At 42.6% G+C, this 27,118-nt stretch overlaps 1 protein-coding gene across 1 annotated transcript in view; it reads right to left on the minus strand.

Moving 5' to 3' along the window:
* Positions 1-3,179: 3,179 nt before the first annotated feature.
* HSPBAP1 (HSPB1 associated protein 1) overlaps positions 3,180-27,118 on the minus strand; it is a gene marked incomplete at its 5' end in the record, with an annotated part of 39,894 nt that continues 15,955 nt past the window's right edge. The window contains 6 exons of the mRNA XM_079310513.1: positions 3,180-7,542; positions 7,754-7,864; positions 10,807-10,890; positions 18,191-18,362; positions 21,471-21,607; positions 25,052-25,236. Coding sequence (XP_079166639.1) covers positions 6,982-7,542; positions 7,754-7,864; positions 10,807-10,890; positions 18,191-18,362; positions 21,471-21,607; positions 25,052-25,236 — 1,250 coding nt within the window. The 3' untranslated portion in view covers positions 3,180-6,981. The remainder of the gene's footprint in view (positions 7,543-7,753; positions 7,865-10,806; positions 10,891-18,190; positions 18,363-21,470; positions 21,608-25,051; positions 25,237-27,118) is intronic.

A 27,118-nucleotide genomic window follows, 5' to 3' on the forward strand; every position in this document is an offset into this window, starting at 1 on the left:
CTGCAGGAGGCTTGGTCCTTCCCAAGAGCATCTCCAGTCCCTGATTCCAGCATTTGGAGAACGATCAGGGGAGAGCAAGACTGGGATGCAGGCACAGGATGAGACTTTTGCCTCAACTCAAGCACTGGGTAAATCCTGAAGTTTGGTCTCAACACCTGAACCTTCATTTCCTCCTCTTCCTCACCCTGAGTGGCTCCTTAAAAGCAGCAGCAGCAAAGCTGAGTTAGACAAAGGAGAAAATCCCACTGCCATGACTTTCCCCATCAGCAGCAGGAGCATCACCTGTCCCCAGCCCATGGCAATCACAGGTACCACAGCAGCACCTGGGGGCTCTCATGGGCTTGCCCAGCCTCAGCTGGGCACACTCCTGCCCATGGGCATGGAGCCTCTAGCAGCTCAACCCTTCAGCCTCCCTTCACAAGGGGCCTTGCATTGCATCATCCCATTTCTCCAGCCTGGAATCCGTTTGCCCTATCTGCTGGGCTCTGGCTCTTGTTCACATCTCTGTGTGTGGAGGTGTAGAAGGATGCTGGTCCAGCCCTGCAGGACTGCCCCCATGGGGAGGATGGCCCCTGACTCCCAGCTGGACCTGCTGCTCCCCAACAGTGAGTGTTGTGCTCTGGGTGGTGGTGAAGGCAGAGCTGTGTGTGAGCCACATCATTATGCTGGAATCAACCTGGGAAAAGGGCTGGAGGGCACCCTGAATTCAGGGACTGCCTTAATCTTGCCATGTGTCTGACCACCAGAGGCATGCACCTTTCCCAGGGCTGGGGCAGGTCTGCTCACTGCTTTGGAGAAGTGCACCTGAGTCTTGGGAACCATATTGGCTCTCAGGGTTCTTGTGCAGTCCTGCACAAGGACAGCCTCTGGCACTGCTGGGCTGGGGACCACATCTGTGCTCCCAAAGCCACCCCTGAGGGGAGAGAATGGGGAGTGCTCTGCCCCTCAGCCCTGAGGATGTGACTGGGGACAGGGCAGGGAGGCTCCTCTGAGAGCAAGGGCAGCTTGGTGTGGCAGTGATGAGAGTTGTGGTTAACTGGGTTAATTATATTCATGTTGCTAGGAGCACGGTGAATTATGTTAATAGCAGCATCTGGGGAAATTACATCTTCATTAATTGGTCCTGATTGCTGTTTGGCAGATGCGAGATGTTTCTGACTTTAACATGCAGGACAAAATTTATTGTAATCAGCACATGCAGTAACTGCACAAGTACTGTCACCATGCCTTGCTAATTGACCCTCTGAAGAGGAAGGGATGGCAAAGACCTGCAGCCACCTCATCCTTGTTCTCCTGCCCCAGCCAGGACAGGCTTGTCTTCCACTGATTGCTGCTCTAGTGCTGCTTCTGATAGAGCTCTGAGCATTGTTTTGAGTTAGTAATGGTGGTAATATGGTGGACAGACACAGCAGAGCAGTCATGGGGCTGAGGATGCTTCTGCTGGTGTTGTACCCTTGCTCTGGCCCTGGTGTGCCCACAGGGCTCCTTCTCATGGATGTCACCTGGGGCAATCAGGTCTGTCCACATGCTTGGAGTCAAATCGTTGGTGATTTGGAGACCTTTGATCCCATCAGTGCCCAGCAGGAGGGAGAGGAGGCTGACCCAGGCCAGGCTGTCCTAGGGCAGCCCCCCTGGGTGGGAGTGGGGCTGCTGGCCCGTGTGACAGACACCAGCCACAGCCACAGCTGGGTGAGCTTGGGGGGCACTGACCCCTGCAATGTGCAGCCCTCAGTCAGGAAACAAACCCCACTGCAGTGAGCTACCCCACCGTGGCACAGAGCTCCACTCTTCACCATGGCAGAGATGCTGATCCCTTTGGATAAAGCCCCAAAGCCCCAAGCAGATGCAGGGTGATCCATTACCACCTCCCTGGGGGCAGGGGCTGGAGCTCAGCGAGGCACTGAGTCCCTCATAACTTATGAGCTCCTCTGGGAACAGCAATAAGTTGTGTTATGGCCTTGCCTGCTCTGCCTTCTTTTTATACAACACCATCTTTCATTTTAATAGTGGGTTTTCAGCCAGCTTTGTTAGGGCTGCTGCTAATTGGGCTGGATTCATGTGTCCCACCAGAGCACAGGACAAGCCTGGCACTGCTCTGAAGGGAAGGGTTTTACTGCCTGGTGCTTTCAGAGGGCATAGCCCAGGCTTTGGGGAACAGAGGAGGGGACATGACAGGGGTGAGAGAGGAATTCAGGAACAATTTTAACTTTTTACCTATCTTTGAAGCTCATACACCCTCCCTGAGGCGGTGATGGGACAGAGAGTGACTCTACATTATTGAAATATCTCCCAGGGAGATGAAAGCCTGTTTTACAATGGACCTTTCTGATCTGGGAAGATGTGGGGCCACCTCTTTTGCTCTGAAATTGAATTTAAAAGTTCTTCAGTGCTGAAAGTATCAGATTCAGATCTTCACAAAGTTTCACAGGTCATCACAAGGAATGAGAACTGATGGCTGGGACAATTCCACCAGGACTTTGGAAGCAGCAAAGTTTGCACCCTCAAAACTTGGAGCTGTAAGAATCTGTAAAAGGTGCTGATGGGGGAGCCATCTTTTCCACACGACTGCCCCTGTAAATAAATACAAGGACAGGAGAGCTGGGGTGCATGTGAGATTTGGTGCAAAGCAATGTTTCTGGCTTGTGAGACACCAGCTCCAGGGCTCCCCAGGTCCCTCAGCCCAGGGGCACTGGGAGGTCAGAGAGCTCCAGGGTTTCTGCTTGTGTTCTCAGAGCCTCTGGGAGATCACAAAAATCCTCTCCCCACCACTGCTGCACAGCACTTGCCACTCTGTCCTCACTGCCCTACAGTCCTCCCTGGAGCCCTGGGTGCTGTGGTCCTGCCAAACTGGCTGTTCCAAGGTCACCAGAACTTCCAGCTCCCAGTCATCCCCCTAAGATGGACAAACCCCACTAATTAGATGGAGAAATTAATGTTTTGTGGGAGCATCCACTTGGGATGTCTCCAAAAACACAGCTCTGAAATGTGTGCCTCTTTAATCAGAGATGCCACCATCCCACTGGCCCCTCAGCCAGTGTGGCAAAGTGTGTCCCCATCTAGCTGTGGGTCAGACCTCTTTGTCTGGAGGACAGAAGAATGTGGTACAGGAGATCTAGGATCCTTTTTTTCCCCATCTGGATGAACCAGGCCACTTGTTTCCTCATCAGCCATACTGGAAATGTCAGGGAACTCCTGTGAGTGGAAGCCTGCTCATGCCAAACACCAAAGCAGTTCACATTTGTAGCTGAGAAACACAGCAAGGAGCTTACTAGCTGGCAAACAGACTGAATTGTAGCACTGCTTTTATTTTAAAGGGCAATTAGTGCTTTGAAAGGATTCTCTGTGCCTCTTCAATATGCCATGTTTGTTAGTTAAAAGCTCAATTTATGGTTAATGTTATATGATCACATATGTCACAGCTCTGCAGTTGAGCTGCTCTGTGGCATCAAGAAAACTGTGCCACAGCAGAGGTTCTGAAGGAGGCAAATGGGGGCAGTAGCACTGTGAAACTCAGTGGTACCCACAGAAATGTAGTGGGGAGGTTTTCCAGAGAACACTGAAACGCTGGAAGATGTTACTGTTTGGGATTTTCTCCTCCTGCTCACTTGAGAGCTGAGAGTGTCAGACCTGGGTGTGGTTTCTGCAGATTCCCTTTAGTGAGGGTGGTGCTCAGGGCCAGCAGAGGCAATGTCAGACAGTCCAGGAGAGAGAATCCAGGCTGGGCCAAGAGCCACCCTGTAAACCTGGAACTGGGAACACGCAGGGGATCCACCAGCCAAGCAGGACAGCCTGGGTGTGTGTGGGGACATGAATGTGCTGGCCCATCCTGCTGCTTGCACTGGCCCTGGGCTGGAGCAAGGCTTGAGCTTCAGCACCAGGCACTGCAGAGTCCATCTCTTAGTCACTCAGCCAAAGCAGAGATGACAAGCATGTCACCACTGTGACCACCCTAGTGATGGCTCCAGGCTATGATCTCAACTGCTGCCATGCCCACTGCTGACACTGAGTGGGAAATACTTTCTTGGGGGAGAAAGTTTCTATTAACAGTTGCAGAGGGCTAGCACTGGCTTGCTGCTCTTCTTGGAGACAGGCTGTCACAGAGAGATCAGAAATCATTTATTTTTAACGCTATGAATATGTAGAAACTTGTCTGAGCTTCTGCAGGCAGTGGCCATGAATCCAGGGATGGTGGCATTCGGCATCCTGCGAATCAGGTCACAGCCATAAATTTCTCTTTCTGGTGCACAAGCCATTTGCCATACGTGACTTGCTGAATTTGTGGTCATTTCTCTCTCTGCCCCTGCGTGCAGAGTGTATGACTGAGATTTTATATTGCACCTTTGAGACACAAAGTCCTTCTGGTGCTTTTGCCTTGCATCCTAAACAGCCTCACTCGCTCTTCTCCCCGTCCCCTTGGCTTAATGGCTCCTGGCCACAGCCTGGCCCTTAAATCATGGGCTGCACCTGGACAGGCATAAACTGCAACTGTCCCCAGACACAGAGGGTTTGACTGGAGTGCTGAGGGATGTGACTGAACACGGTTCAGCCTTGGGAGAGTGCTGCTCCTACACTGAGCCCCAGATGGGTCCTCTGGCACAGGCACAGAAGGTGATTGGGGCAAGTCCTACAGAGACCCCTGACATGTTCAGTGAGCCTTCCCAAGGACACTCATTTGGAATACAGAGGGATGAAATGTTCAGTGTGGATTTTGTGGAGTGTGTTAAGATGATCTGTGTGTTGGGAGGAAAGCTTAAGCTAAGCAAGTTCACACTGTGGGGACTGGAAGATGATGCTGCCATCCTCCTCCACTTTACTGCCTCTGCTTCTCCTCCCCCACCTCTATCTGTTATAGACATAAAAGCTTTTTTATTGCAAGACTATTTTTGCTCACTGAATTAAAATGAAGCATTTGCAACCCCTCCTTCCCAGTGCAGCTGCTCCCAGCAGCAGTGCTTTCTATCTGGTCCCAGCCCCCTGGTCAGTATGGGAAAGGCAAGCCCAGCAGCAGGACATGAGTAGGGTGTTGCTAAACCCAGCTCTGCTGAGGTGTGCCTGTGCCTCAGGATGGCTCTGCCCTGTTCCACAGCCTGCTCCCTACGAGCCTGGTGAATCACTAAAGGCAGCAGAGGTGACCAAGATGTTTCCTAACTGAATCCCTTCGTAGCAGCAGTACCATCACAAACAGGAACTGTATCAACAGGATTGTTTATTAAATTCTGGTCTGGTTGCAAGGGTGCAACCCCACTGAGACCCTTTGCTGTAGAAACATGAAACAAGAACAGGGGATTTTCTCACGTTGCTGAGAATTGTATCTCATTTGCAGGTTGCCCTTGAGGATCTTGCAAAGGTGTTACCAGGGTCTGAGCCAAATTACCAGGGCAGAGCAGGACACTGGAAACTGCACTTTCATGGGTCAGAGATTATGCCTTTGCTACCAACTCAGAGCCACTCTTCAAAGCCAGGGTCTCCAGCAAACTACACACACAGCTGTTTCCATCAGGGTAGGGTTTCTGTGCTTGTTAAATGTGAACCTTTGAGTCTTTTCAACTTAATCCTCTTCCAAGTGTATTAGGTTTTTGGGGAGATTTTTGAAATAGCAAGGTTTCCTGAATTTCTGATCTATTGGTGCATATCTAAAGCCCTTACCATAATTCATCAGGGCCCTGCCAACATGCAATCTCAATAAAAGCAGAAAAGCACCTTTGCTATCAGGATTTTTCAACAATAAATTAATGGAAGGTGATCCTTGTGAAAACAGCACTAGCTTCATGTATTTAGCAGGGAACACACACTAAGCAGGGGAAATACCAGCTGGAGGGCTGGTGGTGCAAGGTTATGGATATGGGAACAGGTTGATGATAGAAACTGGTTTCTTGGTCTCTAGCAAACACAAGCAAAGAGACATTTTAAAAGCAAAGGTTCCACAGGAGCTGCCCCTGAAGCTGTCTCTGGAAACTGTGGTTCAGGAAAATGCCTCTGTTGCCAGCACAGACAGAAATCAGAGGAGGTGAGAGCATCCTGGGAGATGCCAGCAGCTTTCTTTCCAGGTTTTGTTCAAGCCTCCATGCTCAGCTTCAGAGTTAACAAACCTTCTTGCCCATATTTCATGTTCCCTAACTTTTCAATGAAAGAACAACCCAGCCTTCAAAAACAAATCCAAGGACCACTATCCTTTGAAGAAGGGATGATCTTGTACAGCACTCATTTACAACCAAAAAAAAAAAATACATTTTGATTGTTATGGTAAAGAGAAGGACAGAGGTAAAAAGTCATAGCTGTTTTGCTTTGTTTTCAAGAGATAGGGGACTGTGCACATCTGGTTTTAAAGAAATAACAACAGCAACTTCCCAATGGCCCTTAATCTCCCAGCTTCAAGAGTTTCTGATCTAGCTAAAGGCTACTTTCTTGCTAAGGGCTTTTGTCTCACTCCAATCTAGAGCTTTGTGACAAAACTGATTTAGTGGAAGGGAAGAAGTAGATGCATTAGTGAATGCATTGTCTCTTGGCTGAGGTTTGGGTGTACCTGAATTTATTATTTTTGATGTAATCAACTGCATACTGACCATTTTACTTTAAATGTGGTCAAGGGCTGCAGTCTGCAGTCAGTTAATCTATCTGCTCCCACTCTTGGGCCCCCTCTGCTATGTGACCATGTCCCAGCACTCTCTCTGTTGTCCATCATCAAGCCATATTTGTTTTCCAGCTCAGAGCTGAAGAACACTGTGAAGATCTCACATGCACAGCATGTGTGTGTGCTCTCTCTTGCTCATAACACTGAGCAGCTCCCTGATTAAACACACCTTTCTCTTCCCAGCCATCACCAACCAGCTATTTTTCTTTCAGCTCAATTTCAACCATTAACTTTGTCTATCTGTACCTAAACATTATTTGAAATGGAACATTCAATTATTACAGATCTTAAACATGCAGAACAAGGCTGCTGTTTGATTTCTGTTTCAGAAATGATAAAGCACTCCAGCATCACACTCTCATTCTCTCCAACAGCAGCTGAGCCACTAAGCTGATGACACGAGGATTAACCAGACAGTCTAACAAGTCATTGGTAGAAAGGGCTGTCTGTGAGGTGCATGGACTGCAGTCTGAATCCATTTGATGTGCAGCTGTCTCACAGTCATTACTCATTAGCAATCTCTCCCTCTTGCAGTGTAATTTTCCAAAATGTTCTCCTTCATTTTTATGGAGAAGATCTCCACCATCACTTTCAATGGTGACTGCACCCATCACACTTGTGTTGTGAGATTGTGGTAAAACCTGAATAAGATGAGGCCCAAAAGGTATTTCCTGCAGCTCTTCTGCTTTGGGTGTTGGACAGTCACATTCCTGGGTTAGTAATGTGCAGCTCCCTGGTTCACAGTCATCTTCCCTTCTCTTCCTCTTGCATGAGGTGTTTGTCCTCTGGTTTGCACCAGTGCTGCTGAAATGCTGTGCCTGTCCTGACACACTTGTCTCCTGACACTTGAGGTATGCAGACACTGCTTTATTCAGGTACTGAAGATTGACTTCATGGGATGTTGCCTCAACCTAGGAAAACACCCAGAATACACTCAGTTAAAAGGAGACATGTTTAAATCCAGCCTTGTGTGACTATCTTCCATTAATTACTTTTGCTACATGAAGGGATGGAACTTAAAAGTTCTTTTTCTCAAAGCAGCGTAAAGACTCAGGGGAAGCTAAGCAAAATGTCAGTAATTCTTTGTTATTGCTGCTGTAATGGGAGCAGGAGAGGGCTTACCTCTGTGGGATTTAGCCAGAGATCTCCATCACTGGGATTTTCTGCTGATTTTATGGCGCATACCAGCATCCGAGTTATTGCCTCTTCTACACGGGCTTCATGATCTGCATCCTGCCTCAAGAGAACAGAAGGTTTCAGGAGACAGATTAGCTCATGGGTCTCTGCAGAAAGCTGAAAGTACCCCAGGAAAAACATAGATGGCCTCATTTTGAAAGCCACACTCGTATGTGAAGTCAATGGAAGGTTTCAGGCTCTCTTCCTGGGTAGGGCCCCCAGACAGGTGACAGCACAGGCTTTGGTGTGACTGCTCATCTGAATAAGGATTTGCAAAAAATACTATGTGTGTCTAATCTTTTCCCTTATTAGTGTTTTGTTAATTGAATCTGGTGCTTCAAATTACAATGCAATATTAGCATTTAATTAATGTATGCATTTAAACAGCTCTTTAGGACTAGAAGAGCCATAGAAGTACATAGCACATTTTTATATCTACATATTATATCTAATTTAAGTAATTAAAACACACAGGATGTTATAGCAAGGCAGCAGCTATTTAGGGTCTACACAAGCACAAAACTGAATATTAAGGAAATCTAGGAAATATTTTATGATGTAACAGCAGCTGACAAACTGCTGCACTTTTGAACATCACCAGAAGGAAAAGCATATTTGCTCTGAAAGCTCTTCTGCAAAAGTAAAAACTTACTTAGTAACAGGCTCTTTGTTTCAGGCCTTCACTTCCTGCATCAGCCCCTTGGACAGCTGGATACTAGCTAGGTTAGGACAGCAGAACAAAATTTTACAGGATCTTAGCTTTCTTTCCCATTTGAGTTTCTTGTATGTGGAAGGAAATGGTAGACTCAAACACGATGGTGGTTTGGTTATCTCAATGACAAATAGATGCATAAATTTGCTTTAATTGAGCTGCTTAGATATATTCATTTTGGAGGGAAGATGTAAGATGGTCAACCCACAGCTCTGATCAGTCTAACTGTGGCTCCAAGAAACCTGTCAAGCAAACCACACATCTGGCCACTATGAGTGCTGAAGGCAGCAAATTGTCCTGGAACCCTAAGCAGAATTTGGGATAGAAACAAAGGGAAGTGCTCTTGGCATTTCATGGGGTTGGATGCTTGGCTTTTTAATGGCCTGGTATGAAAAACCCACCAAAATACAGACTTTGGTATCTACATATGGAAATTATTTAAGGTATTGCATTCTTGGTATTCATCCTGGCCTGCTGAGTAACAGGGCTCTACTGATTGCATGACAGTATGTTAGAAAGCAAGGAATACTTTTGGGTAGCTCAGATCCAGCTGAAAACAAATTAAATTTCCACTCTAAACTCTTGCCAATATAATTAATGGTTTCACTGGGACTGTAATTGTTGGTGTGATTCACATCTGTCAATATGAAAGCAGCTGGTAACAGCTGCGAGCAAGAACTGCTTGGTTTGGTAATGCAAATGTTCTTAGAATTGTCTTTTAGAATCCATGTCAGAATTTATTTTACAGATGGATTGCCCAACACCTAACAAACAATGCTACATCATCAGCTGCAGGAATGATTTCTGTAAGGAACTTTCACCTGGGCTGAAATAGCCACATTTGCTCCTGGCAGATACTGATATTTGGGGAGGATGTGTGTCATCTATCAGCAAGACCAGCAAACACTCCTCTGCTTATGATGCCACACAGCCACTGACTCTTGCTGTCATCAAACAGGATCTTGATGACTTCTGCAAGACCTTTATGACAGAAAAGGACATAGAGTTCCACTTTTAGCTCCAATTTTTTTTTTTTTTTTTTTTTACATTGCAACACATAAGAACAGCTAGAAATGCTCAGGCCCCACCTGGGAGCTCCCAGCCAAGCTGATCCCATCACAGCCTGCTCCTCCAGAGGGGAACAACTTGTGAGACCCAGATCAGGGCACAAGTGTGTGGTGACATCAGGGCCTTCCCAAGCCCAGGGCACACAGCCAGTTCCTCTGAATTACCTCAAAGGCTCAAATTCCAGGCAGGCTTAAGTGGCTGCTCTACAGTGTAATTGGTGCTTTCTCTGGCACTGGAAACAGCCTGACTGCACTTAGGGCTATGTAAGAACCTGGCCTGGGCTTTGGTCTGCTCTCCTTGCTAAATACACAAGTTTCATCTCAAAAACTTCTCCATGAGGGAAATACCCAAGTGAGTTCCTCTGCTCTGCTTGGTTTGATGTTGGTATGAGAAATGCATCGTGTGGTCTCAGAATAGCATGTGTTCTTTCCCTTGCAGACTTTCAGTCTAATATAGGTCTTAGAAGTAGGAAAAAATATAAGGCAGTGAGTATTTTAGTGAGGCAGCTTTCACAGGATATTTCAAAAGGTCTTTTTTTTTTCCCTTTTCTTTAGTATTAACCTAGGATTAATAATAATGTCAATCAGAAAACCTCCTGGAGTATTGAGATGATCTAATGGAAGATGTCCCTGCTCCCTGCAGAGTGATTGTATTAGACAACCTTTAAATGTCCCTTCCAATCCAAACTATTCCATGATATCCCTGGAATCATCCCATACATACTGGTTAACATGAGCAAGAAAAATCAAAGCCCGGGGAGAAGAAAATTAATTAAGTACATGAGGAAATCCAACTTCAGCCAAATCAAAACTATCACAGAGGAATGAAAATTCAAAATTCTTCTTCCCCTCCCTTCCTATTCACATTAATCTGATTTAAATTCTAATTTAGCTTTGCACATAAGCTTGTCCTTGAGGTGAAGTTGCTGTATTTTTGTTCTCTACTCTGCACAAAGTTGGCTGGCCCTTAAGAAACTAGGCATGAAAATTTAGCTTGTGTTTAATTGTTTACCTGATTGAAGTAAACTTGAAAGGGGATTTCTGCATGACTGGGACTTCAGATCTGGAACCTTGAAAGGTTCTTCCAAAAAAACTGTATCCATAAGGGCTCTTCCCTTCCCAGCCTCTGAACACAACACACCCAATAGGACTGAACCCGCCAGGCAAGGGACAGAAATCCCTTGGAAGTGCTACATCCCCAGAAGATTAAAGGAAAATACCAGCTCAATCCAAGAGTTTATGCTGACAGTGACAGGATCAATGGATTCCACATAGTGCCACCAGTGCCTTGGAACAAGCAGGACCTGGAATGGGAGACATTACATTAAGGTACAAGCAGAAGCATGAAGAAAGACACAGTTTGTAAATTTAGGTGATGTGGGCTGTAGAGACAGAACTGAGGCAAGGACACAGGTGAGAGGTGGTATTTATTTCTCTCTTTTAAGGAGTCTTTTTTCAAGACTTAAATGCCCACTCTACCAATTCTGTCTGTAAGAAATGGACATGATCCAGAACTACCTTTCATCCCAACTCCTTCCATACAGTCCCAAGCAGGACTATAACCTTTAACTGTTCTAGGTAAGCAAAGTCCAGCAGTACAGAGGGGGTACAGTTGGTGCAGCAGTGCATCAGGGCTTCAGAAAGTCTCAGCCAAGCAGGAATTCTTTTGTGACTCTCTAGCTGAGCAGACATCCCAGTTCCTTTAGGACTGCCAGCTGGTTTCCCTAAAAAACAGGCATCCCTATGCTCACCTAGGTGACTAGGTGACAAAACATAGCTTTAGTTCTGGTAAATATTCATCAGTATTAAATTTGTCACTTTTAGTAGACAGACTTTTAAAAGAAAATGTCATGATTTCTGGGACAATCTAGTTTAGATCAGAGCTTTATAACAATATCAGGATGGTAACTGTGACATAAAATTGATTCCAACCCATGGTTTTTATGGTACATGATACTGATGTTGTTTTGATGATAGAGGACAAGCTTTGCAGATTACTGAACATTAGATTAGCATGGAGCTATCAAGGAAAGCATAAAAGATATTTTTTGGCAAGTTATAAAAATGGTCAGAGACAGATAAAAATATGCACTTCACAATGGGGAAAGTGAAGCAATGATCTGTATCTGACTTGCAGACAATTCTTTCTCTTGGTAGACACAAATTACTTAGAAGAATGTTCTGCTCTCCAGATAGCCCTGTGCTTCATTATATCAAAACATGGCTAATGAGAAAATGTCTGTGGAGGAAACAATGGCACCAGCTCTGCAAACACTTACAGGACACTTGGAACACTCTCATTTTTTGGACAAAATGTTCTCCACAGGCTTCAATTTAAATCAAACAAAAAAAAGGCATGGCTCTCCAAAGGTCAAAAACATTTGGAAATTATTCTTTATTCCAGTACAGCATACAGAACAGAAAAGGAAGTCAATCAGTGGAGGGTCATTATTTTAAAAATATCACTAGTTAGTCCTGACATATAAGTGTATGAAACCCTACAGACTGCAGCCAAAACATGTTTTCTACACTGAACAAGTTTCAGAGTTTTATTTTTATCCAGAAAACATCCACTTTAAATGAACAGTGCAGTTGCATTAGCAGCAATGGGTTTATCTGTAAGGAAGTGTTTGCCAGTTTTGCTGACTGCAAAATCACACAAATCTCCCTACCTCCAAATGCTCATCTGCTGTATAGGGGATCTGACACTGAGCTCTGCTAAAGAATCTGGGTGCCCTCCAAGTGACTGGATGTAATGATGAACCCTGGAAAACTTTGTTTTACAGCAGAAGAAAGCAGAGCTCCTGTGAGCAGCAACAACAGGATCCTTCCTGTGAGACCTGTGTAGGAACAGAGAGCTTCCAACGTGCTGGAGAACTGGATGGAGACACTGGGGAATTGGTGCAGAGGGACTTTGTAGCAAGGAAACACAAGCAAGAGACAAGGGAAGTGTATAAATGTTTCAGGAAGAGATGCTGCCTGGAAAACCAAGAAGGAAATTAGGCATGGAACGTGCTGGCTCCACATGACTCACAAAATGGAGACAGAATTGCTCTGGAGAGAGGAGGCATAGCCAGAAGGAAAATGCAATCCCCCCAACTTGACCTGTGTTTTCAAACCAAAGAGGTGGAACTTGGTCCTTTAGAGACTAATCAGATTTTCCTTGCCAACAAGTTAAGGGTAATAACTGCAGTTGTGTCTTTCTGCAGCTGGCACTGTTTGCTGATGCAGTTTATAGAAGAGCTGCAGAGCTGTGACTCCAATAGGCAAAAGAGGTCCATAAAGACACTTGCTCTCTTTTATTGTTGAAAAAGCTTATGCTGGTTAAAATAAGGATTTATAGCAACAAGAAAATTGAAATTATCAAAAAGCAAAACTACTAAAACTTTAAGGAAGATGAAAAAATGGAAAAAAGTAATTTAAACCAAAAAATACAGCTGGCAAGAGAGCAGAACTAACAAGACAAAACAAAACAACAAAAAACACCCCCAAAATGCCAACAACCCAGAAAAGAAAGAGGTAGGATTCTTCTATGTTTACACACTAGTATTCTTCTAGGTTTTCAAATTAGAAACAAACATACACACAACAAAATGAAAAGGAACAGAAAAACCACCGCTCCCACCTCTAACAATCAATTCCACAACAGAATAAAGCAGACTTCCATATGTTTATGAATATTGGACACAGATTTAGTTACATTCCCGTAAGAAATGTGAAAGTAAGCCACAGTGAAACAACACATACAAATGCAGCAAACATTTTACGGGGAAAATGTAAAGTGCAACAGCAAGACAGAACTACTCCAGACTAAGAGATAATCTTTTGCTAGCCTGCTTTCTACAGAATTTATCTAACTTTATTAGTGCTGGGAAGATACTGATCTAAACAGTAACCAATCAGATAATTTCAATATTTAGGCTAGTGACATCCAAATATAGCAAATGAAGTTAAAGTAGGACAGAAGTCCCAGAAAAGATAAAATGAGATGCTGTAATGGGAGGAAAGAAACCAAAGAAACAGTTGGGAGAGCAAGTGGAGCAATGCTGAAGATTTGTACAGCACAGAGAACAGAGCAGGTTTGAATTCTCAGTGGACATGATTAACTTGATACAGTGCAAAGGTAGGGCAAAGGTGGAATTGCTTCAAAAAGAGAGCATACCCTGAAGTGAAATATTATACCAAGACATTTCTGTTCATTAGAAAAAGATATTTAGGTAAATGCACACAAAAAGGAAGCCAGTGTGATGGGAAGATAAAGACACCGAGCCATGGGGGGACCCAAGGAAATCCCAGAAGTGTTTGCAACCATGGCAATGGAAAATCAAATGAAGTAGGTGCAGGCATAGTGAATTCTGTGGGAACACCACCTGAGGACTCTGTGAGAGCTGCTGCCCCAGCCTATGGCTCATCCCAGCTGGTGCCTGGCTGTCCTGCTGCTTGGAAGGTGCTTCCCATCCTGCCTCCCTCCTCCCTCCTGGTGGCTTCCAAGGAGTGACTGGAGTCAGAAACATGGGCACAGCCCTGGGGAAAAGCACAGTGAAGGGGGAGGGAGTGGGGCAGTGTCAGGCCATGCCCATAGTGACCCAGGTGAAGCTCAGAGAAGAGATGGAGAAGTAGAGTCCAGAACTTGCAGCTTTGACCTTTAGTTTGCCTGGCTTGGGAAGCATTAATGGGGTTCTCCATATGCTGCAGGTTGAGCAGTGTTTTTATCACTAATCCTAGCATAAATTCAGCTCCTGGATTCTTCTTCTTCTGTGATGGAGATGATAGTTCTGGTGTCTTGAGGTTGGGTTGGACTGTCTGACTTCTCTATGGGGTGACTTGGGGCCAGCTCTACATAGGAAAACTCTTAATTCCTTCCCCAGAACAGAATTATCAACCATCTATCATAATGCTGTGGCCAACTCTGAATTCTCTTTTAGTAAAATCACTTAAATCCTTCTCCAACAAAAGTAGTTTTTTTCCCTGTAACCCCTTTTTAAAAAGTCTTTTGTATACTTTCAGTTGGAACATTACACTACCTGTGAATTACTACATTTCTTGACTTACTAAAACACTTTGGTATTAACTATATTTTTTTTGGCAATCTGGACTGTGTGTTCTGCTGTTCTGCACTTTAAGCCCAATCTGATGTTCTTACACCCTTTCTTTAAAGGCAGCACAGGGAAATCCCTCCTTGACTTCATGAAGATTTCTTTTTGCTCAGGCTTAGGTCACAAGTCAGAGGTTTGCCTGTGCTGGTGGCAGTTCTGCTGCTGAGCAGGATCCCATGGTGTGTTAGATTCTGCAGCAGAAGCACAGAAAGAGAAAATACTGCAGCTAAACACAGGGGCTGAGTGACAACTGTATTTGTGGCCACACAAATGTGTTTCTTTAGACTTTGAGAAAGCAGGAAGCAGAAGCAGGGGAGGGGAGCTTCTGAGCAGCAGAGCATGGTAAGAACCAGCAAGCAGTAATGTTCATCTTTTTCTAGAATAGTTTTTTCCCATACAGTGACAGTATTTTTCAAGGCTGGAGGGAGGGCATCCTTCTCAGACTCAATGTGCCTCTTAGACTACTTGAATTAGGCCTTTCCTTGCACTTCTGCACTGGGGCACAGGGCCAGGCCACAGGGCAGGCAAGCACTGCCTCTAACAGCACCTGTCTGGGGTAGCAAGAGAGGGAATGGGATTGCTCATGGCAGCCCAGAGTGGCAGCTGCTTGCTCTCCATACCTTCAGATAAACTCAGGTGCACTTTGTAGTCTCTCTACCATTGTCTAGTTATGTGGATATGGATTAACAGGGAGATGGATTAAGAGCAATTACATTAGTGAGCAGGAAGGAAGCCAGAAGTCAGTGAGGAGTGGGGCAGAGGAAAGAATGATCGATGACTTTATGCTTATACAGCATCTCAGCTTTTTGTAGCCTTTTCAGGTGGCATTCATCTCTCCTATTTTTAATGATCAAAAAAGTTAAGCATCTCTGTGCATAGGCTCCTTCTATAGCCTGTGCTGAAGGACAAGGTGGGATCAATGTTCCTGCAGGACTGTAATTGTGTAAGACAGGAAGGATGAACCACCTTGTTGAGGTTCCAGGAGACACTGATGGCAGACAGGACACCTGTCCTGAACAGGATTTAAGCTGAGGGTGACAGATCCCTAATTCTTTTAACAATTGTCCCAGAACATGGGTAGAAGATACTAGAACAGATATGTTTTGTCCTATTTCTGGTATTTTAGGGAATATTTATATATTTAAGAAAAGCATAAAGGTGTTACTAGAAATGCTGCTCAATACTTAGTCCTCAGCTTTGCAACCATCACATAGGTGACCAGGTCCAAACATTTATAAGGAACCTCTACATTTGTGTGACACAACTTCATGTATACTTCATGGATATAGTGGATATAGTCATGTACTGCTGCAAGCCCTTCAACTGCTCAGCTGCATATTTGAGTAACCTTGACATCTCAATGTTTTTATCATTTATTTCAGAACAGATCATTAATGTATAACCAGAAGTTATGCCTGTTGAGCCAATGGTTAGGTAAAGGATGAAACCTTATAAAACCTTAAGTCTCAGTCAGCTACCAAAATTCATAGCAGAGGTTCACCTCTGAACAGTACAATGGAAGGGAACAAAGGATCTAACTGAAGCACACTCTGTGCACTGGCACAATGTTACATGCAGAATTCTGCTTTCAGGCAGAAAGGGTGTAGAAAAATGGCTGGTAGCAAACATCGACCAGAAGGTGGCATTAGACACATTAAGTTTTTGATATTCAAAGCTGCACTCACCCTCCATGCAGCTGCTCTCCTGAATACCTAAGAACACCTTTGTCTTCAATTTTTCAGTCTTTTATTGTTACAATAATCCAAAATGTTCTGCATACCCTCTGGGAATGAGTGGAGATGCTACATATTATCACAAAATAAAGATGCCTACAAATTCTGCAGTAATTGGGCTAATTCTATGTGAAAACCACTGTTAAGCACATATCAAGACATTATTTAGGAATACTCCCCCTTGTTAATAAAGGAGTTCTTCTAGGTCATTCCTTTCCTCTCCATCAAATGGCAGCAGTTCCCAGCCACCTGCCCCAAAAGCTTCTGGGTGAGATGCTGGCAAGCACCACACAGAAGGCATTGATAAAATGGACAAAGGCAATACCTCACTGCTCCATCATTGCTTCTACACTGCTTTCCCCAACAAAGAAATCCAAAGTATCTCGTTCATGGCAATACAGACAAATTGTATTACTGAGCTGGCTCAAGATCTTTATTCCTAGCAAGATTAATTTGTAATTGCTTTAAACCTAATTAAAATTAAGATCATATTAAAGGTTCACTAGTACACTTGATCATTGCAAAGGAGATTATAAATTCAAATAGTATTGGGGATCAGGGATAACACAGTACTGAATGGATGTGACATTTTTATCAATAGTAAAAATTTGTTCTTTGTGCTTTAAATTACTGCTGCAACCTTACAAAGTGCTGAATGTGAAACTAATGATTTGCTTTAGGAGTTTGAGTACAAGCTAATGTAGTGCAAACAGTAAAGGCTGATCATAGATTCCCCATTTGCATCTGTACCAACTGGAGAATATACACTTCCAGTAGATGGGTATCACTCTTTTTGGAAGCTACTATCCTATCCCACTCTGCCTTCTAAAAATTAACTTAATTAGCAAAAATCCATTCTTTAAATTGATGAAGGCAGCTGGGTTTGCCAGTTAGGGATGGGGGAATGCTCATACAAGTTGTTGAGCTGGCAGGTCAAAAGAGGACAATATCTGGTAGGATTATGGCAGAAGGGCTCCAGAAGCAGCAACTCACTGCCTGAGTTGCACTGTCTGAGCAATGACCATTGCAAAATTCCTTTGGAAGGTCCTGACAGTTTGAGATGCACAGCAGTGCATTACAAGGACATGCATGGCTGAACAAAGGAAAAAGGGAAATTCAGTCTCCAAATACACACCTTGTTGATTAAATAAAGAAGGACACTATTTACAGCAGGAGACTGGGAATCAAGAGTCCTGAGCCTTACTCTCATGCTGCTGCTGCCTGCCTGTGTGACTGTAAGCCAGGCACTTACAGCTGAACCTGCTTAGCAAAGCAGGATTAAAAACATCCTCACAGCCCAATAAAGCACCAGGAAACCTGTGAATGGGTTGCACTCTAAATGCAAGTATCATCATTAAATTATTTACTAAAGCAACATGTGAAGGCTATTCACTACCAAAATATGGGTTCCTTTGCTAGCTCTATATACTCATTAACCAAATGTGTTTTATGGAACATACTGCTGTCAGAGTAGACAGCTCAGAGCTCAAGAAAGTTTTGAAGTAGACAGATTTGAGGTGGTTGCAAGAAAGGTGGTTGTATGGAATCAAGCAGCTGATTGAACAAGCTCTCCAATTGTCTGCAGTTTTTGTACAAAAAAGTCTAGGTTAAATAACTGTCAGCAAAGAAAGCTCCTGGGCTGAGAGAAATCTATAGTCTGAATGAGGAGTGAAGGAAGAGGGAAGTTCTACAATCATTTTGTTAAGATTTCCTAGCCCTTAATCAGCCAGTTAAATAGAATATTAAGTAATGTAAAACTTGTATGTAAGTGGTACCTGTCCTGGATTGAGTGTAACAACATGGGCTGTTGAGTTCCTAAACTCAGGAAAGCGTTTCAGATCAGGGTTGGCAACGTTGACTTTGCTGAATATGCTGGATTCCTCATAAGGGATCCTAGTAGGATAAAGGAAACTGGTGTCACCAGGTGGGAAGAGGTGCCATCTCTTCCTGAAAATAGAGAGAAGATAAAAATGTATTCAGTGCATGTCACTTGCAGCAAAGAACTAAAGGCAGTAGCAAGGTTTTCAATAAAACATAAATCTGCCTCGCTGTGTGAATCTCCTACGCAGTGAGAACACAGACAGTGCTTACAGGCTGTCTCCTGAAAGTGTATTTAAAATATTCCACTTTTTAATTTTTTAACTGAAAAGATTTACAGCTTCTCACCAATCATTTTTTAAAGCAGATAAAATTTAAAAAACCTCTCCCATCTGGTTTCTTTTTCCTCCTTTTTACATGCAGCATTTACAGATGCTCAGAGCATTAAAAATTGCTCTATAAACTAGAGGAAATAGTTTTGTTACAGACAATGTATTTTTGTTCACCAAATGAAAAGCTTTCAGAGTCTGTATTTGTTTTGAAAGGAGGGCATTGTGTGTTTAGGATGACAACAGTAAAAAGATATAGATATTATCTTCTGTTTCCTGCAGTTCTTACATGGCTTAGTAAAAATCACCTTGATGCTCCCATGCCAAAGATGGCATAAATAAAAAACAGATACATCCACAGACATAAGCATCCTTAAATATCTGTATTTTTTTGTGTTATCAGTACCACATGATGAAAATGTGTCTGGTTGTGCATTTAAGATTTTTCTGGTGTGACTAAATGCCAGATAGAGGAGGACAGGGTTGCTCTGCTCATGAGGGCACTCATGTGCCAGGTTGCTCTCTACATGCCCAAAGAAGCAAATGAATGCACCACAGTACAAGACTAAGCAGAGCTGAGACCACCCTTTGTCCTCAGGAGCTAATGTCTGTTTCACTTATACTGACCCAAGAGAAAAAAAAGAATATGCCAGAACTGCTGGTGCCAATTTTATGGGTATTATAAATGAAATATCTTAGCAGGCACACAGGGGATTTAGAAATAGAAGTTTTATATGGCAGTACTTTAGGTGATAGAAAAAACCAGGAGGAATACACAAAGAGAATTGATCACATTTAAGAGGTGCCAGACAAACAGAAGAACATGACCAATGCACTAAGCAATGGAAAAGTACAGGCAGCACTTTACAGCACAGCTGGAGAGCTTGTGTAGCTCTTCTCTTTGTTTTGGACTCTAGCAAGGGCTTTTCTTTGTGTCCTTTCCCTTGGCACTCACTTCTTGAATTTTGTCTACTGCTTCTGGTTGTCAGTTCTAAGTCACAGATCTGAAAATGTGAGCAAAGCAATCAAATGGCACAAAACCAAAAGGGACAGGAACAGAATAGAAAGGAATAGCAGGATAGTCAGAACTACAGATACCAGCATAGATGCAAGTGACACAGGCTGCTGATATTTCTTGGTAATTACCAAAGCAACTGCTGGATGCAAGCATAAAACCACTTGTGAAACTCAAGACTTATTGCAACTTTATTTTGCCCTCTAAGCTGGATCCTCTGAGGGGGCAGAGAATGACTAGGTTAGGAGGCTCAGGGTTAATCCTGCAGACTGACGACAAAGCAATATCATAAAGCAAAAAATTAAGAAGCCTGAGGGATGCAAGGAGGAAATTCAAGATAGCAACAAAGGGCTAAGGAGTTGTCCCTGGCTTTCCTGCAAAGGCAAATCTATTTAAGTTTAGCATAAGCTTATATTCTGTTACAAAGCCTGTCTTGTTTGTGAGTCTCAAAAGGGAATCTTTCTGCTCTGAAGAAGCCCAGGATTCACAAGCTTGTGGAACTTTGCAATCTATTTAAAGGCTTTGCTCTGAAGAGGAAAACAACTTTGTCTTTTCAGGCTGTGCAAAGGCTTTGGATTTCTTTCACTAAGAGGAACAAGGATTTTGGTCTACTTGAGGGGGAGGAAGTGCCTTGGGAAGGTGGACAAAATTGCTACATGATGCTGGAACTCTGCCTTGAGTTCAACATCTGAAGGTAGATATCAAAGAGGCTTGGCAGGTATTGTGACTGCTACATCACTGTATTTATTTAGTACATCCAGTAGTTAAGTGGGCCCTTAGAATTATGGCATTTAAGTCTGGTTTTCATTGAGATTTCTGGTTCTTGAATACACTAAAGTGTCTGGACTTCAACATACAATTCTTACTGATGTGGTCTGAAGTCTACAGGATTGGCTGCAGTGTTGAGGGAGGCTTCTAGAGTGTCTCTGCTGCATATCCACCCAAGGACCTCAAGGCTGTTTATAAATATGAATGAAAACCCTACACAGAGTTACCTTTCTTAGGGATAAGATGATGACTAACTCATTTACCTCAGGCCTTAAAACCAGTCAGCATGTGGCACTGCCCAGCTAAAATGCAACACCTGACTTCCAATCCTGCACCTTAATCACACTACCACCACCACCATGATCTTACTGTTCTATAAAATGGCAGAGTAATTCCACTGAAACTCCCTAGCAAGTTATTCCTTCCCCTCTATACTACCAAACCTAAAAAGTGCATGCAACCTGTTCTGTTACTCTAACACTACTACAGCAGTAATAGATAAAAGCCCAAAACCAAAGAAGAAACAAAAAACCAAATCCCAAAAACAAAACAAACCCCACCACCAACCCTGAGGCCAGTATGCAAGGAAAGGAGAAATAAAAGAATGGAAAAAAAAACCCCAAAAAACATGCAAACAGACAGAAAGGTACAGCAACAGCCACATGCTCCCAAATGAGTTTGGAGCCTCAAATGTCCCTTTCAACTTTGCTCACAGCTGGCTGCTCCCATCATGATGGTCCCCTTTCAAATTAATTCTAGCAGGCTATTAGAGCCTCTTGCACAGACAATATTGTACAAGTCTAAAGTAGTTTATTTCTATTTTGTTTGGGGCCTTTTTAACTCTTTAATCTCCAAATTCCAAATTCCTGAATTCATACTACTAGGAAGATTAAAGTGTTTATAATTGAACCACATGACACACAGTCTAGAAAATAAAATCATTTTAATTCCAGAACACCCTGAAGTTTTGCCATTTCCTGTAGAACGGTTATTATGCTCTTCAGTCATCCAGAACTCAGAATGCTAAAATAATCAGGACCTAGCATTAATACTAAAAGAGTCCAAAACTAACTTTATGCACAATATAACTCCCCTGTATTTGCTGTATGTATGTGCACTTGTTACCTTCCTTGTACTTGCAACACTAAGTTGCAGCCGTAGGAGTCCAAATGGCAGGGGGTGTTTGCTCCTTCAGAACCAATCCACAGTGTGCTCTCTTTTCCACTCCTTCCAGGAAAGCCAAAGTCAGACCACCTAACATCCTACAGCAACAAAAAGGTTTATTTAAGTAAGCTGTTGAACTGATTCACTTCCAATCCTTAGTTTGAGAGTCTCCTGTCTTCTCGTTCCACTCTATTCACTGCAGCTGTTTTGCCTTGGTTGGTCTCTGGAACACACATGGTCTGTTCCCCTTCCTCCAAAATTCTCATCCCCACCTTTCTCATCACTCAAGTTACTCCTTTGCTCTTCAGAAGGGCTGCCCAAATTCTCATGGCCACATGTGGATTCTTTTCCTTTTAAATACTTTTTAATCTTTCTCCACCCTTAACCATCCGCCCAAGCTCAGGATTGCTTTCAGAAAAATTCCAATATAGGGCATCTAAGGAGATAACGAAAGGAAAGAAAAATCCCCATTCCCTTTTCAAACAATTGATAATGTATGTGGAATTTTTGCTCTCTCTTTGCTCCTATTTCAGCTTTCTCCCCACAATCTGGGAACACAGATTTTACCCCATCTGTGACCCAGTGTTGTGCCAGGTTAAGTTCCTGATTATTTAATGGACACATTTGCAACTGCAGAGGCAGTGAACTTAACTTGATGACAGGGTGAGAGAGGGCAGAACAGGTGTGCATGTATTATGAACACAGTTCTGGATCTTTCCAGTCTGTTGATCCTCCCACAAGCAATACCTTGGGGCTGACACTTGGAAAGAGGCACTGTGAGGTATTTTTCTGACAATCCAAGGGTTTTGCAGAATGGTTCTGTGTAGCTTGGATAAAGCTTTTCCATATATCTACAGCTCTCCCTGCCACCTGCAGGGCCTGATCATTTGTTTATTGGAAAGCACTTGAGGAATACTGGCCAGAGATACTGGTACCTTTTGGCTGGAGCCCCAGACTGAGGCTTAAGAAACAGAGATTAAATTTCTGGCTTCCTGATGGTCTTGGGCAAATCGCTTCATCTCTGAGTTTTATTTTTCCCATCTTGAAAAAGAAGATAATGGTATTTGTTCCATTTCAGTAAAACATTTTGGGGCCATTCACATTACCTAACTTTAGGAACCTAATTTAAGCTTGGCTCCTGCTCTAGTCTAAGCACTCTCAATCAAGCCTTGGAAAAGCCTCTCTCTCTCTGCTGTCTATAAAGAGAAAATAGGGGTCTAGGAGTCCTAATTTAAGTATGTAAGCTTGCTGCCTGCAGACAGGTGGATGACTATTCTTTTTTAAGATCTATGGATGAGGAAAACTACAGCTAGACATTATAAGGATGACTTCACCATTACTCTGTATCAGGAAACCCTCAAAATGAGCAATAGCCTTTCCAAAAATTAGGTGTTGCTAAAGATTCTGAATTTCAGACTTATTGATTTTAAAGATATCATTTGAAAAAAAATGCAGAAGTGTAATATAAACATTTGTCAAAGACAGCAAAAGATCAAAACGAAAAAGTTGCTCCTATAGATTTCAGCAGGCATAAAATTTGAAATTCAATACAACTATTTCAGTGAAAAAGTTAAGCGTAACACCATTTCTACACTTTAATCTCACACCTAAATAGTTTTTATATTTTGTTACAATTTAAGTGAAAGGAAAGCACACATAATCAATATTAGATTTAAAAGAACTTTTTGAAAATGCTGCTGCTGTAGTAAATAGTTGAAGCGATTATGGGTAAAATAGTTTTTAACCAATGAACTGAAAAGGAACTGGTAGTATTACTGAAATCTTGTCACAATGGGTTCCTTTTCTACAATAAAAAGCCACAGTTAGAAGAAATGCACTAAAAGGTGCTCCAACCATAACAGATGGCACATTACTTGTGATATATATTTATTTCATTTGCTGCTTATAATGAAGTTAATCTGTACCCGTATGTCACTTTAAAAGGTCTCATTTCTATTTAAACTTCATGCATGTATCTTGCTCCTGATTTATATCTCAAATTCTGTAATGAAATATCAACTGAACAAAAAATGTAAGATGCTAGATATTGCTCATAGATTAGAATAATGGAATCATTACCTTAGCCCACACAACTGTAAATGATAAACAGTGCAATCTAAATTTCAAACAACTTTTAAATGGCCCTATTAATCACTATAAATAACAGTGCAGTTGGCCTTCTTTTCCCCTTCAAATAACCTTATGTAAATCTAAATAAAATCTAGAAATAAAAAAAGGAGTTATCATCAAATTCAACAAGAATGGAAGATAATTTCTACAAAAAACTCCTTTGGCTGGTGTAATAGTGTTTCAAAAGCCATGAGAGGGTGGAACTGATGGATGTATTTCTCTCCCAGGCCTGTGAAAATGGCAGATGACACACACCATATTTGCTTGCATAACACCACCAATTTTTTTCCTTCCCAGATTCTTCCTTTCAAAAAAAATCCATGGCATAACCATTGCATGTGTGTATTCTAAAACTGCAGTACAATCTGTTGTGTGTTAGGTCAGGTGATCAGGTTGTGGCATGATACCTGCACAGAAATGCAACTCCTGGAGCATCAACTTTGTTCTTGAATGGGGGCAAGGCAAATAAAGGGGTAGAAAAATGGTTGTTTCCTTCAAGTGTGAAGGAAGCAGCAGGATATTCAGGGCTTCTGGGCTGCTGTTGGCTTGTGCTGGATACATTTAATGAGCACAGGAAATGTTTTCTGAGGAAATAATTAATTTGAGGGGGATTATCAGTTCATGATCATTGTCACCCCAGTGACACAGTGATTTTACAGAGAATTAATATTCCATTTTCACCTTCCAACGTTTAGAAATGAATGAGGCTTTACTTACTCTATATCTTTTGAAGAAGTACACCTTTTGGATAGCTATCCTTAATTTTGCACTCTTACAATTTGTAAGGAGAAGTAGCAGGAATGTAGATGAAGCAAGACATTGAAACAGGAGATAGATATAGAGAAAATAAAAAGAAATACCTTGGGTAGTTGTCCTACTGTGTATGGTAATTACCACAGATTATGTATTTCCATGGGCAGGTTACTTCCTGCATTTTACTGCCTCCACAGAATCTGTCCTCCTCACAAACAGTTAATCAAATTATATTAAGGGAAGGAGCTGAGCTACTTAAGAAAATGAGCCACAAGTCAAAATGTGGAGCAAAGCCATATTACAGCCTTGTTACTACAAGGAAATACAAGCCATCAATCCTCCCTCCTGAGTGGAGCTGTTAATTTGGGCACCATTTGGGTGCAAGGTGGATCTGACCTAAATGGGAAGGAAAGTGATGCCAACCTGGTAGGGTTTTTTTTTTGTCACTTGGGGTGGTGTTTCTAAATTTATATGGAGACCCAGAATTTTGATGGCTGCCACTTGGCAGATTTCAGTTAGCCTGAGAGCCAATAGCTTTTATTTCAGAATTTTAAAATAAGTAGCCAAAAGACCAGAGAGGGATAGCAGGAGAGGTTTCAGAAACTACATTAGATAATTTGCAATGGTTCAACTAGGAAGAGATAATATTAATGTTTCACCTGGAAAATTTCTGGCTTGTCTTCAAATATCCTGGCAATGTACTTGTAGTCAGCATAAGCCCAGTATTTGGAATAATCATAACAACTGAATGGTCCAGAGAGACAAGAAGGCTGCCCACAACTCCAAGCCAAAAACTCCTCAAGTGTAGCTTCCACATAGCTGCAACTGGTTTCAAACTGGGGAGCTAGAGCAACAAAAGAAAAATCAAATATTACATGAGCATTGAGCATAGAACCAGTAAGAATAATACAATTTCTCTCAGCTCTGGTTAAACACAAGATACAAATCTGACTGGGTAGCTTGACACTGTCAATAAAACGGTTCTCATGACCTAACTCATAAGTAAAGTCTGAGCCTATTGCTTTTTCATTAAGGTTTAATTGAACACCTTGAACTTGCTGTGAGACAAAAGCAGACCAATAGTTAGTGTTGCTCTTCAGCACAGTAACACAATAACTCACCCAATTCGCTAAACAACTTTGCTTCATCTCCCTTCCTAAGTGTGAGTTGCAAATGTGCACATCAAGTATTTCTGTATCCTTTATTTTGTCTCCATAGATTTATGCAGATGGATATGTTGATCTTACCCTTTCCCTAAAGCAATAACCAAACCAGTGTGGCCATGCATAGAAAGTGAGGTGTGGAACCACACACATGCTGCCAATGATGCATCTAAATTCCGTGTACCCTTATTTTTCATTTGGGACTGACAAAAGCATATTGCAGTGTTCCTTGGCAGGCACAGAAAGTGCACACCAGCAGGGTTTTGCTCCCAGCACACTTTGGTCAGGCTGACTGATGCAGCCTTTCAGCTCAAGGTCAGGTCACTTGGAAGATCTATAAGATAACCCACATCACATTATACTTTAATTGCAGTTAATCAGAGATCTTCATTTCCCACCGCCACTAATTATGCCATCTTCAAAGAGACTTATCCAGTGTTAAAAAAAATATTACTTTACTGTAACTACTACTGGGAAAAAATTACTGCAGTCTGCATGAATGACAATGACAGAGCTGCAATTTAATCTTGTGTAACTTGCACAGAGCTGCACAGAAATGGGATCCTTTCACTGTTGTGCAGCAGCAGCTCTTCGTTCTTTACCACTTTCATTTTGTTGCTGCAGCAATTCTCACAGAGTCCCATACAGCTTTTACAAATCTTTATCACTATTATTTTGCTATTTTCCATTGTAGTAGGATAGGTAGTGGTTTCCTTCCCACTTCTATCAAATCATTAACTAAAAATGCCAGAGAAGCCTCATTATTCAGCAGTCTGTAACCTGGGTCTGTGCAGTGGATGGGCTCCCTACCTAAGGACTGCATACAAGACATATAAATCACTTGCACTCCACAAAATCACAACCAAACCCTTTCTATTTGATCCCATACCTGTGCTGCAGTCCCTCTCCTGATACCCAGTTTTTAATGCAATATATATAATTTTACTAAAAGGTGGTCTGACAGAAAAATTTGACAGAAGATACAACCATCACTGAGGGCACTTCAATATCTGTATTACTTTTATGAGAACAAAGAGTGCTTAGAACACTGCCTATTTTCCAAGATAACTCATAAGCAAATGTTTTAAAGGCAAGAAATATGCTTTTTCTACCTCTCAGCATATTTCACTCTGAGTTTCATTAAAAAAAAAAATCCAACTATGAAAGGCAAGACTATCTTATAGAATACAATCTCCTCAGGGCAGGGTTCTTGGTTTGATTTATACCTTGTTCAGTACCAAGGTGTGGTGCTTATGGAAAAATAAATAGTAATAAAAAACATATTTGGGCAATATAGACAGTTTGCTTAGCTCAGTTTGTAGGCTGCAACGAGGGTGAAAATGTTAGCAATGAGCAGCTGAAAGCAAGAAGATTATTAACCAGTTTGCTAATACTTAATGACTTAAAGAGGAGGGTGTTTTGTAACTGACCAATTGCAGATTAAGCCATGCAAGTCTAAAGTAGGCTGCCAGTTCTGTCTGATGACATGGTACCTGAAGGCATAACAGGCCTCCTCTTTCCCCTAATACCAGATTGAAATTGGAGGGAAGGAGTAAGGGGAAA

This window comes from Erithacus rubecula (genome assembly GCF_903797595.1).
Source record: "Erithacus rubecula genome assembly, chromosome: 8".
Lineage (NCBI taxonomy): Eukaryota > Metazoa > Chordata > Aves > Passeriformes > Muscicapidae > Erithacus > Erithacus rubecula.